This window comes from Lissotriton vulgaris (genome assembly GCF_964263255.1).
Source record: "Lissotriton vulgaris chromosome 9 unlocalized genomic scaffold, aLisVul1.2 SUPER_9_unloc_2, whole genome shotgun sequence".
Classification (NCBI taxonomy): Eukaryota; Metazoa; Chordata; class Amphibia; order Caudata; family Salamandridae; genus Lissotriton; species Lissotriton vulgaris.
Window position 1 is genome coordinate 2,169,645 of NW_028240617.1, and position 14,107 is coordinate 2,183,751.

The 14,107-nt window shown below is 46.9% G+C and overlaps 1 protein-coding gene across 1 annotated transcript in view; it reads right to left on the reverse strand.

Annotated features, from left to right (window-relative positions):
• Positions 1-5,100: 5,100 nt before the first annotated feature.
• LOC147672945 (uncharacterized protein C3orf20-like) overlaps positions 5,101-14,107 on the reverse strand; it is a 160,709-nt gene continuing 151,702 nt past the window's right edge. Inside the window, exon 13 of the mRNA XM_086947892.1 lies at positions 5,101-5,247. Within this exon, the coding sequence (XP_086804018.1) occupies positions 5,101-5,247 (147 nt within the window). The remainder of the gene's footprint in view (positions 5,248-14,107) is intronic.

A 14,107-nucleotide genomic window follows, 5' to 3' on the forward strand; every position in this document is an offset into this window, starting at 1 on the left:
AGATGGAAAACATTGCCGCTTTCCCTGTTGGATTGCGCAGTAGTGTTCAAAATGACGGCCCTTCCCCGTTTCCTGTACGCTCTCCAAAATACAATGGACTCTGTGCCTCCCTCATATTTCAAGGAAATAGAGTCTCTCCAGCGGCTGCTCCTCTGGGAGGGCAGACCGCGAATTTCATTTCCCAAACTCACCTTGCCCTGGTATGACGGAGGGTTACCAGACCTCCTGAAATACTATTGGGCCTCCCAGTTTGCGGTGATTAACCATACGGTCTATGGATCACCCCGGGACCCTGGATATGCGATGGGTCGAGGTCAGATGCCTAGCGGAGACTATGAGAGCTGTCTATGCCAGAAAGAACCAACCTCCCCTTGTTGGGCCAGCAGCCCACCAGATCAGGTGTGGCACGCAACTAATCGATATCTTAAGTGGGACGGGAGAACTACATTAGCTACCCCGTTGTGGAGTTCGGAGGGTCTGGGTAGCCTGTTGAAGACGAAGGGCTTTGAAAGGTGGGATCTTATCGGGATCTCACAGGTCAAAGATATGTGGGAAAAAGACGGAGTTCTCACGTTTGACGCCCTGCAAGAAAGTTATCAGCTGCAAGAGAGTGAGAGGTACTGGTATCTCCAGGTCAGACATGCCTTGCAGGCAAATATACCCCGAGGGACGGTGCCCCCGGAGGCTTCCCCACTGGAGGACCGGGTATTGGACGGCCATCTCCCAACCAAAACTATTTCTCTGTTCTATAAAAAAATTATCAACCACACTGAGGATCCGTTGGTAAAAATTAGAGAGCAATGGGGTGCTGATGGTCTAGTGCTGGATGATGAAGACTTGAGAGAGGAGGTCTCTTCTCCGAAAGTAGTAGCCATTCAAATGAGACTTAGGTTGGTGCAGTTGAAGATTTTACTCCGGTCCTACATCACAGGACCTTGGATGGTGCAGATGGGCTTGGCGGAAGATGGGAAGTGTAGGAGAGGTTGTGGGGAGACCGGAACGTTCATGCATGTTTTATGGCACTGCACTGAAATACAGAACTACTGGGTCAAGATACATGACAAGATTCGAGAGGTGCTTGGAGTGGAATTGTTGTTGGAGACTTGACGTTGTGTCCTGAATGTCTGGGGGGTGACTGATCTGAATGCTCATGGGAAGCAATGGGTGACTCTGGCATGCATGATAGCTAAGCGTAATATCGCACAGTTGTGGGGCGCCAGCCAAGTGCCGCAGATGGCGAAATGGATGGAAGACTGGTGCATGTTCAGAGAGTGGCCAAGGGTCAACCCGGGAAGTGGAGGAAAATTTGGGGTGCGTGGTTAGCTACAGAGGGGAAATATGTACTCCTCCAACTGAAAATGAAGATACTGTAGTGTTGGAATCTCTATGTTCCCTGAGCAAAATCCTTGATGTGTATTCGGAAATATGAAAGTGTATAAATAACTTTTGCGATGGTATTACTCGTCACCTGATGTTTTGTTTTTTGAATATGTTAATAAAAAGATTTTTTTTTTAAATAAAATGCAAAATATACCTTGCCCGGTCCCCAAAAATCTTTAAGATGACAACATGCATTGATGGTCTTACTGGTATAAGTGAATACAGAGGGCCTCATTTATGAAAAGTGATGCATCGCTGCGTGAAAACAGCGATGCGTCACTTTTCATTGCGCCCTCCTTGCGACATGCTGAATGCGTCATATTTACAGTATGATGCATCATGTCGCAAGGAGTCACAGATACGTCAGTATTTCCGACGTATCTGTAAGCGCAAAAATTACGCATTGCTGGAGTGTGTCACAAAAGTGACGCAACTTCAGTAATGGGTCATTTCACATAGGCAAGCCCCATTTCAAATGTGCCTGCGTCGTTCTTGCGCCTGCTGTGAGACAGGCGTAAGACATTGACGCATTAGCGTCCTAGAATTGGCGCAGTGAAATCTCATAAATATCACTGCGTCACTTCCACCCGGCCTACTTGCGTCAGAACGCCCCTCCTGCATACATTATACCTGAAGCAGGTATGATGTGGAGCAGGGGTTTACAAAATGACGCATCTTCCTAGATGCGTCACTTTGTAAATATGACGCAACATGGTGCATTTTTTACGCCTCTGGTGCGTCATAAAAAGTGACGCACCGGCGGCGCAAAAGTGACGCATGGACTCATAAATAAGCCCCACAGATTCCCTGCCTGTAAGATAGCCCTGTGGTCTAATGCACCTGATGCAGAGTTATTTGCGTAGCCTGAAGTTCGCTAGCCTAGTTCAAATCCCTCCACTCGAGCTCAGCATTTCATCTTTTCACGGTAGGAGAAATGGGTACAGTGGGGTTTCTTAGAATGATAGCTGCCATTGTCAATCTTCTGAGAGAGCATGGCTCCAATAGACAGGTAAAAAAACAAAGTGTTCTCGCCTCAAAACAGAGGCAGGCACGGCACGTGCGATGGGCTGGCAGGTTTAGCAGTAGGTGCGCCCTGAGCGTGAAGATTTATAAACACCGCGTCTTTCTGCGCCCCCTCTCCGTCCCTCGCTTCAGTTCAAAAGCATGTTCACTATTAGCTCGGTGCCGGCGCCCGCGTGTCACCGCGCTCAATTATTCAGAGCAATAGACACGGGCATTGACGGAGCACGCAGGCATTAATGCAGTGCAGAACTTTGGGGGTGGGAGCCAAGGAGGGGCGCCGGGAGGGCGGCTAATTTATTATTGCTGATTATGCGGGCCGGCAGAGACCCAGGGACCGGACTCGGGATAAACGCGAGAGATGCCATCCATCACCCCGGGAACATAAACTCCTTAACGCAGTCCTCCAGTCTCGCCGGGATTTGAGGCGGCGCGCGCCAAGTGGGGCCAGCCGTGGGCGCTGCCCGTCAGGAGGAGGAGGGGGTGGTGCCCTCTGGTGAGAGAGAGCGGCAGCGGGCAGTGCCCACGTGAACAGTGGAGGTGCCAACCCTGAGAACACAGACAACAGAGGCGTTCGGCACAGAACATCACCCAGTAAAACAAACCAAGGCTCAGGCGCCTGGGGCCGTGCCATTCACACGTTCAGCAGAGCCTACTCCGACCTTCATGCTTCTCAAGTCCATAACGCCGGTGTATATTACTTAAACTGCAGTGGGGGAGTTCATTTTGTGGGATGTTCTACAAAAATCCAATGGGCAAAACTGACACACAAAAGTGACAACTCAGCTCCCACTCACACTGAAATCCAGCCTCTCTCCAGGCCAACCACAACGAACCCATAGACTATAATTGAGTTTCACACCATGATATAGGTTTAAGCTGTTAAATGTCATCTTTTAATTTAATAACTCGTCCCAGCCATGGGCCTATTGACCTTGGGATAACCAAGGCCAGCATGAATAGGAGCAACAAACTGGGTTTCTCTGCCTTCTCCCCTTCAACCTGGGAGGGCACCTCTTCTTTTGTTCTGGTTAATTTCGGTAATTTACAAGAGCCACTAACCTTGGGGTCGAGAGTAGAGTCGGGTGGTAAGCCTATATAAATGCAATTACAATTACAAATGATGTCGGCGATCTGTAGACACGTTCTAATCCCAGCGTCCCCACTGGCCTAAATTGTGCTTAGAAAAAGGTTAATTCTGAGTATTGAGCGCTACATGAAAACACGTACAAGAACATGTTTTTGTCTATCCATTGTAGGTCTGTTCAGAGCTATTGCATTACATGTTTATGTAACAGCGTCACCTACAGACCAGTAGCAGTAGTACAACAGACAACGCAGTCTTTATGCAAGTGCTGATAAAATTCTCTGGATGCAGGGTCAGACTGGCTTGTAGGGCAACCAGGCAGTGCCCAGTGGGCTGGTCTAACAGATTATTGTGTCGATGACAATTTGAGAATATTTTCAGGTGAGGGGAGGGGAAGGGTGTGCTCTTAAAGGTGGTGAGGTTTTGTGCCAACACAACATACCACAATACCATACACAAAGCAACATAAGAAGACATTTAATACATAACATTGCACATCACAACAAAAAAGCAAAACCGAATGTAACACAACTACTGCAGTGCAACACAACACAATCAAATTCCAATAACTGCACACAAGGACACAGCAAAACAGAGAAACACAAGTACATATCACCAGCACAACAACATTCCACAGCGCAATTATGCACAAGTATTTTTCACACATTACCACCTCCAGAGTCCTGCTTTCATAAACTGGTGGTAAAAAGTGTTTGCAGAAAGCACTGTTAACCTACGGCCAATACCATGAAATGTCACCAGGTAAAAATGGTTTGTGATGCGGCTCTGGGTCACTTCTGCCTTACCATTTACAGACCTTTCCTACTCCCAATGACATGACATAGGGGACCGCATTAACTGGTGAAGTATATCTTATGCAGAACCAATTTGTTAGCATTAAATAAGGGTATGTGCAACATAGATTAGGCAAAGGTCATGAATTTCACTCGGAAGTGAAACAGTCTACAAACTTTGCAAAGATGTCTAGATTTCCACGGACCTTGGTGAAGGTTGCATTTGCGATGGTTGTTTCCTGGTGTACATCTATTTCAATTACTCTACAATTGCAGATTCGCTGCATTGTGAATTTCCATTGGTACGCTCCCTTCTCCTCTTGTACGTGTCACAGTTTTTAGAAATTCCACACTCCTGGCATTTCAGCAAAGTTAAGAAAAGTGTGCCATTTCTGGCTTGGTGAAACTATTTTGACTTTATGCAAAAAGTATAAACATATGTAAACTTATTGTGGGTGAAAAATCAGAAAAGCTTGACAAAATTTTCAGTAAATTACTTATTGTTTTACAAATTAAGCACTGCTGAACACTCCAAGGCTTTGGACAAAAACAAGGGTGGGCACCAGACGAGAACATAACTGTTGGACAGACGAGGAAACGAAGCTGACACAGGGGCCACGGATTGTGCGTCTTAATCGTCCTATTTTTATCAGCATGTTTTGGAAAGTGTTCTAATAGCCCTGGCTGATCTTGTGTTTTTAACCTAATCTGTTGTCATGACATCATCTCCCCCCGCCCCCGCCCCACCGCTGCCTTATCACAGGCCCCATTCTCCTCATCACAAACAAGCCTCGGCGGCGCGTCTCAGCACTTCCTGTTTTACCTAAATTTGAAGTTGTCGGGCAGGAAGTAGGCCATCTTGTAATCGGCGTCGGCGCGGGCGATCTGCTTCAGAAGGTCCTTCTTGGTGCAGCCATATCCGTTGAAAGTGGAGCCTCCGAACAGCAGCTTCCCGCCTCTGTACATCTGTTTACAGGGAGACAACGGGACATACCAAGTCAGTGCAGGGGAGGGCGGGCTCGGAGCTGGGACAGGGGAGGGAGGACTGCCTTTCCTGTTTTGTAAGGATGTGCTTCCAATGGAGCTTATTTACAAGCCACAGGCGCATCTGGTGCATCACTTTTTTTGATGCACAGGCGGCACAAAGGGCTTGCCCATATTTACAAGGCCATGTGAAGTCATCCTGCGTGACTTTTCATGCCCTTATAAATGTGGGTCGCTTTCACGCATTACTCTGCGTGAAAGAGGCGTTCCATGGGTGTTGCTGTGAGTGTTCCAGTGTGGCTCACTGATTAGAGCGGCAGACTCTGAAGCAGAGATCAGGCCCGGGACCAGGGTTCAAGTCCCGACGCGGCAGGGTCTTGGGCTCAATATCCGCGGACTCGATAATTCTCGCCTCAGCGCCTACTCTAATCATGGGTCCCACGCTGCAACTCTGGGCAATAGCTTGCTTAATCTCCACAACGGCCCCCACAACACTAAGGATGCCTGGCTTCACCTTGGGGGTGCCCAGGAGGTGCATCTCACAGGGAAAGCCAGGAAGGGTTCCACAGCGTTATACAGTGCCAGGACGCCCCGTTGGGGCAGCTGTGCACTTTACAAAATAAACTACAACATCCATGGAACTTGATGCATTGTCGGAGTTACACCATTTTGTAAAACTGGGAATGCATCTAAATCCTACGCCTCCCGGAGAGAAAGGCCTTTATTTTCCTCGTGTTTTGCTCTTTCTATGTGTGCTGCATTCTGCGGCACACATAGGAGGAGGAAAACACCATCAATAATTATTTATGAGCAGGCAGGTGTCCCCTATTGCACAAAAACAATCATCCCTGCAGCACAGACCCCCTTGCAAAATTTCGCAAGGGTGACTGCACTGGTGCATGGCAGCCAAGTGAGCGCCAGCGCAGGGGAAAGCACAGGGATGTGTCATATTGTTGTTAATACAACGCATCCCTGCGCTTTTAAAATGATGCAGCACGGCGCATCTAAATGGCTTGCAGCGTAGCACTGCGTCATTTTCTTGTAGATGAGGCCCAATGTATGGAAAAATAAGTGATTTCCTGCCGGTTCTCCTTTTACCATGTGTTAATAATTAATGTTCATTAAGTGGTTGCACCATACCATGTACATTGTAATATGTAACCAACAGTCGTTATCTTGAGTCAAAAAGCATATATTTTTTATGGAGTATGGACCACCCACATTGCACCCTGGAAATAACTTCAAGAACTTTTTAAGAGTGAAAAGAAAACACGCATTTGCAAAGGTAATATGTCCTAAAATATTAACCTACGCGGATTTTACATTTTTAGCCGATGCTGCTTGTTGCTGCTGGAGCATTGTCAAAAGAAAATGAAAAAAGGCCTGCTGGTGCAGCTGTGTAATTCTCTAGGTGCACGTGGCTCACCTCTCATGACGCAGTGGCCATTTTATTTATTTACCAATCCAAGATGCGGGAAGCCACTTGTATCAGTAAAAGAAGAACAGATATTTTCTTCAGTTATGCTACAGAAGAGGCTGACAGGCAATGAGAGCTGTCAGGCACTCCAAAAATGTTTAAAAGAAATAATAACATAATTTGTAGGACAGTGATGGGTGGAAGAGCAGCAAATCAGTGGGTGAGGAGAAGCAACGAGGAGTGAGCTGGGAGATGAGGAGAAAACCAGCTTATGAGAGAAAGAGCAACATAGAGAGGCACACAAGGGCGAGAGCAACCCGGAGTGAGGGGCTTGGGGGAGAGCAGCACAAGAGAAAAAAGAGCAACCCATGTTTGAGAGAGCATAGTGAGCTGGGGGCTGTTTAGAAGTGGGGAGAAGGACACAAGGGATAGAGCTGGAGAATAGAGGCACCCTTTAAGGAGTATTTAACTAAACAGAAAAAAGTAGTTCCCTAAAAATAAGCAGTTAACGTATTCAAGCCAGTCAATCAAGGGGGCCTGTATTGGCGCATGGTAGCCATTTGTGTGCCAGCACAGGGGGGTAGTGGCGGCTTGCTGAGGGAGTGCTGCAGGGCGGTAGGGAGGGGCAGTGTGGGGGGGGTTGGGGAGGTCTGACATACGTCGGAACGGAGTAAGGTAAGTAAATAAATAAATACAATAATTTACCTTGGGCGCGCTGCGTTGCCAACTCGGCGATGCAGCGCCTGCACAAGGTAAATTGTTTTATTTATTTATTTACTTACCTTACTCCGTTCCCCCTTATGTCGGAGTGCACAACCCCTCCACCCTGTCCCTCCCCCGCCTCACCGCCCCGCAGCACTCCCTCAGCGAGCCGCCACTGCAGGGGGGAAGGGCAGGAATGCGCCGTATCTGGATAGGGCACATTCTGCCCTTTTCTTTTGGCGTAGGGCAGCGCAGTGGGAAGACTTGCGACGCTACCATACGTCAAAAGATTGTAAATGGGGGCCACCGTCTCTTAACAGGATGGTGAGCATGGCCAACTTGGTGGAGAAAAGGGACAGAGCTCAAGTCTGGAACCGTCTCCCAGACAGGACATGATTTACACCTTATGTCACGGATTACAGAGTGGCTCACGACGGCTTTGTTTATTTTCACTATATCGCAGCACAGTTTTTCAGTGTGAGGTTTGCATTCTTCAGGAACAGACTCAGCGCTCCTCTCCGAAAGAGCCTTTCACCCTGCTTGACTCTGTTTCATGGCACCTGGAAGGGGGTTGCACCCCGACTTCGAAGGCCACTGCCTTATATAAAGGTGGGCGAACTTGGTTTTTGTACAGTATGTGTCTGAAATCTAATCACCTCAACAAGAAAGTGACAATCTCGGCAGAAAAGTGAAGTCGGGTCCAGGGAAATAACGAGAGTTGCTCAAGATCACACGATGTCGTCAAGTGTAAAGGACAACATTAGAACTGAAGCACAGAACTAAGGGCCTCATTTATGAGATGTGCATGAAAGCAGCGATGCGTGACTTCTCAGTGCGCCCTCCTTGCGACATGATGGATGTGTCATATTTACTGTATGACGCATCATGTCGCAAGGAGTTACAGATACATCAGTATGTCTAATGTATCTGTAGGCGCAAAAGTGACGCATTGCAGGTGTGTGTCACAAAAGTGACGCAACTCCAGCAATGTGTTCTTTTACACGAGGCAAGCCCCATGTGAAAGGGCCTGCGTCAGTCTTACGCCTGCTGTGAGGCAGTCGTAAGATATTGACGCATTTGCATCCTAGAAGTGGCGCAGTGAAATCTCATAGATTTCACTGCGTCACTTCCACGAGGCTTACTTGCTTGGGAACGCCCTTCCTGCATACATTATACCTGATGCAGGTATAATGTAGCACAGGGATTTACAAAGTGCCGCATCTGCTTAGATGCGTCAGTTTGTAAATAGGGGGCAACAGAGGGCATGTTTTATGCCTCTGATGCATCACAAAAAGTGACGCAACAGCAGCACAAAACTGCTGCAAGGCCTCATAAATAAGGCCCTAAATATTCTGTAGACTGGACATGAACTGAGGCCATGAGATGAGGTAGGAGCCATGCTGCTCTTTAGAGTAGAGAAAGACCCCGCAGACCTCCCTCCGCAACAGGGTCAATCAAACAATTGGCCACACCCACTCTGAACAAACATATGAAAATTCAGGACAAAGGTTCAAGGTTTGGTTCGCCCATGAAGATGCAATTAATGTGGACATAGACAACTGCTAATTTATAATAGGCCTGGGCGGTAAATTCCGTTCCGCTCGCGGGAATTTGTGGAACTTGGGTAAGTAAGTAAGTAATGTTTATTGTTTAGTTAGTTAAAACCATAACAATTGAAAACAAGTAGCAAAAGCGCAATTTTACGATGAGCAGTTAAAAGCAGGAATTTAAGTATAAATACATTTTGTTTCTTTAAAAGTTCAATGCAGAAGGTTAGACCTCGTTTGCCCAGCTTCTGACCCTTTTAACAAAGCTTTTTAAAGGCTTTAAGAAATATGATCAGTCTGCCATGCAGTCGGGGGTCTGATGGGCCCAGGCAAGCCATTATTGCGGCTCTGCAGGATCTAATACCTCTTTCGTTGAAACTTGTCTTTAGAAAGATTACACGTTCGGCCCGCAGTTTTTTGCATGTGCATATTATATGGATAAAGTCTTCTTTGTGATGGTCGCACAGCCGGCATGATTTAGGGCCTGTGTGCAGCCAAGCTGGCTGCTCAGCCTGGGATGGTAGTGTTCCGAAGCGCAGTGCCATAAGTTGTTTTTTTACGTTAATTGAGTAGGTTTCGCATAAATAAGCTGTCGGTGCAAGGGACTTATAGTGATTTATCACCATCCAGGCATGCGACCTTGATCTTAGGATGTTTTTGTCCACTAGCAATGAATGGATGTTTGATGCTTTATTTACAACTTGTTTAAACGATTGGTACGATAAGTTTTTGTTCCATGTTTGTGTCGTGCATGTGGCCAAAAGGGAATTGCAAAGGTATTTATTGAAAGGAGAAGATTTGTCTTGATTTAGTTCAGACCAGATGGCCTCGTTGATTTTTGATGTAGCAGCGTTTAGCTTGAATCGATACCAGGTTTTCACCGTCGCGTACGTTCTGCCAACTTCTTCATTTGTAAGGCCGAATTCCAGACGAACCTGGGCTGGGGAAGCTGACCTTGGAATCTGGAATACTTTTTTATAGATGGAGGCTATTAGTTGGTTTAGGTGCGCTCCATCCTCGCCATGGAAGGCTGCGCTGGCATATGTTAGAGTTGGCAGGATTTTTGCCTTCATTACGGTGAGCAAAGGTTTATAGGAAGGGCCCTTCAGCTTTTTAGCTAATAGGCTGAAAGCAAATGTTAGTGCGCTTGATCTCAGAGACATATATTTTTTATGCTCCGTAAGATTTCTTGAGTTGTCAATATAAAGGCCTAAATATTTGTATTTTTTTACCTCCTCGAGTTGGATTCCATTGAGCCAGATTGTCTGTTTTTTTAACTGTTTTTTTCCAATCACCATAGTTTTTGTTTTGGATGTGTTTATTTCAAGTTTGTTTTCTGAAATGTAAACTGACATTTCATTCAGGCATCTTTGCAGGCCAATCTTTGCTTGGCTCATTAGTACCACGTCATCCGCGTATGAGAGATGCGAAAGTCTCAGTTCGCCAAGCTATGGTGGATGGGAATTGGTACAGTCCAGCCTTTGAGAGAGGTCAGATAAAAACAAATTAAGAAGATGGGGGCCAGAACACACCCTTGTTTTAAGCCTCTGGAGGTTGTCAGTTTCCTAGAGAGTCTGGACCCATCACCTATCTTAATCCTTAGCCAGGTGTTTGAATAGAATAACAGGATGCCTTTTAAAAGCTTTTCAGGGATACCCCAGGCTCGCAGCTTTTTCCACAAATGATGGCGATCAACACTGTCGAAGGCTGCTTTTAGGTCTATAAAGCAGAGGTAAAGTTGCAGTTTCCTCCGCTTACACTTGTTTGTAATTAGTGAAAGACCTAAAAAAAAAGTTGTGGAACTTGGGTAATTTCGCGTTCCGCGGAAAACGTGCAATTGCCCAAAATTCCGCGATCCGCGGCTTCGAGGCATTTTTTGCTTGTACGCGCTTTCAAAATGCGTGTTCGCAAGATATTTCCCCCGAGCACGCAAACAGCGTTCGCGAACAGGAAAAAAAGCATTGCGAACGGGCGGAACAAACAATTCCATATGTTTGCGGAACTCTGCGTGCTCGCAAGAGTTTTGCGTAGCGCGACTACTCAAATTATGCCCACCCCTAATTTATAAGTGCATTTTAGTTAGGAGTTTTGTATTCCAAAGCATGCGTCCTCTTTGCTTGCACTGCTATCCCTAGAGCAGAGGTTGGCAGAACCAGCCGTCATTGGTACCATGGCTAGTGCAGATCATCATTGGCACTGGTCTTATTCATTTCAGAAAACAAACCTTTGCTTGCGGTGCCCTGGTATTGAGAGAGTGGGCTTTGTCCGGCTGTGTTGATATAGCTCCCCCAAGTGGTAACAGAGGAGTCTGCAAGTCATGGATGCGAATTACATCGAATGGAAGAAACATGAGTCCTTCTGGTTATAAGAGGAACATTATAACCTGTCATTACACCTGCAGTTAGATGCAGCTGTTCTTAAGGCATTTATTTTCTGGGTCAGGCCTGCGTTATGACAATGATGGACATGTTGCATCTATTTAGATGGACATAGACCATGAAATGCAGAAGAATGCATTCATTCCCCCCCCCCCCCCCCCTCCCCCCAACAATGCATAAAAAAGGCCCTTAGTGATTACTTTCACAACTGAGTATAAATCTGCTAGGTAGTCAGACTTTTATCAAATAGCTCCTTTGTAGGCAATGCACCTTGTCTGGACCTGGATTCTAATAGATGGCTCTCCAGCCAACATAACATTTTGCTGCTTGGGAACTCCCCAACAACTATGAACCAATAATATTTTTGGGCCGTTGCTTGTTTAATGGCGCCACCTGGTGTTGACAGCCTAGGACTATGAGCATGAGTCGGTGAGGATCTATGAAAGGTGGGCTGGTATGGCCAGTTTTGAATGAAAAAAGCAGCGCCCGCTACTTATCAGACTCATGTACTGTATGTACCAAGATTTATTCCAGGAGCAGCAGCAGCTCCTCCACAATGGCGGAGGAGCGCCGCCCCACTACCTGGCTCAGAGCCTGCCAATGAAAAATAAAACAATGTTCTAGCATTGTTTTCTTTTTTATTTGCCAGCTCTGAGTCAGTGCTTCAGGGAGGGATGAGGCCGAAGGGGAGGAGTAGTTCCTTGTGCGTTCCCTAAGTGCGCATATGTGTATTTTGCCAGCATCGCAGGCCGGCCAAACACACATGCGTGCTTAAGTTTCTCCAGTCCGACTATATTGAATAGATGGGCTGGAGAAACCCCACAGACTCCCTGGTCTGAGTGGAGCATCTTTCCAGCCTGCTCAGGCCAATCCCTGCCCTGCTTACATAGCATGAGAGCAGCACTGGGATTGGATGGGAGTCTGTCCCAGGGGCTGCTGGGACCAGGAAGAGGCATGGGAGGCAGCCGGCGGCTTTCGGTAATTTTATTTTTTTATATATATCATTACTATTCCCCTGCGTAACCGTGACCCAGCTCTCTCCTTCCCACGTTCCCTCCACCCACACCACCACCCTTTGCTTGTGGCAGCCGCCACTGTCCAGGAAGCTGCTAAATGTTCTGAGCAAACCTGGGTTTATTTTTGTATGTACATGACTGCATTGTAAATGGTTTTAATCAACCAAGATATTTAATTAGAAATAAAAGGTGAGCAACCAACACAATTGTTTTAGTATGCACTTTTAACCTGTTGATAGAATAATTCTTATGTTTACCAAAAAGTGATGAAGTTGCAACACTATTTTCATATTCACAGTGGGTGTGTAGGAAGGAAGGTCATTTATTGAAAATTAATTACCACTGGAAAAAACGAATGAAAATGTACTTTAATCTGCACTGCAGTGAGCTCTTTCAGGAGTCTCTGAGCAGATAAGGGTTCCAGGTTCCAGATTTTAATAATCACAGACTTTTACCACTGATGTCCTGGGACTTTATTCTACCTTTGGGCCCAAAAACTGAACACGTAGTACATCCCTTTAGCACTTGACCCTCAGGGTAGTGAAGTCGACCAGACCAAGGGGTCCATTAGGATGGCGGGCGGACTTAGTCCGCCCACCATCCCATCGGTAATCGGGACCGCCCGCCAAAAGGGCGGGGGTCCCGCGGGGGATATTAGAATGCGTCCGCCACTGTGGCGGACGCATCCTGTATTTTTAGCATTGTGGCGGGCGGTGCTCTCAACACCTCCCGCCACAATGCTAAAAATGCACTTTTACATTTGCATAAACAAAGCGGCAGGCACCGCGCGGTGCCTGCCGCTTTGTTTATGCAAATGCAATGAGGTACCCCCGTGTGCATCCCCCACCTCTCCTTCACTCTGGGGGCCCGCAGGGGGCCCCTAGAGTGAAGACCGCATGCCTTTCCGTGGCGGCATCCCGCCATGGAAAGGCATCTCCCTAAGCCTATTGTAATATGGCTGGCGATGTCTAATAGACACAGCCACCATATTAACCCTTTTACGCTCCGGCAGCCGAGGTCCCCCGCCATACTAATATGGCGGGGGGAATTCGAATGCGGATGTCGGGTGGATTACCCCCGCCAGGCTGGCGGTAGCCACCGCCAGCCTGAGGGGGCAATCCGCCCGATATCCTAATGGGCCCCCAAGACTTACTTAGGGAGGTGATGTGAGGTTAAAAACTCAGAACTCAATGAATCATCCAAAAATGAGTGTACTATATCTAGTCCCAACCAACGCTTTTTCGTAGAAAACAGAATGTTCTTTACTCCAGTCCACAACACAATAAGTACTGCACATAATCATCAGAGGACACTTCCCTTAGTACACAGCTATCAGATGACAATACCTGTGATATGCAAGCAGCATCGGCTGCTTCACCATGACCAGTATTGAATTGTTGCAGATTGCAAATTAGGCGTTTGCCCTCCTGGGGAAATGAGTGGGCAATGATGCACTTTTGTCCCGGGTTGATATTTCCTCATCCTCCTTCCAGGTGCCTCGCCCTTGCACACTTCCTTTCTGTTCTTGGTTTTCATCTCCAATAATATTTCTGTCGTAGTGCTTAATTTGTAAAATAATAAGTGCCAGGGCCCTCACCAGGAGGCGACTGCAGCTTGCACCACACATTGCCCCTGACACCACTGCCAGTGGCATCAACACAGCTACTAACTATCACACTCCTATGAGTGTGACAATTCAGACTATTCTGGACACCCAAGCTATAAGAATGGTTAAAGTGGCAGGAATTAGTCAATTTTTAACGTGTATTGAAATAATAAACA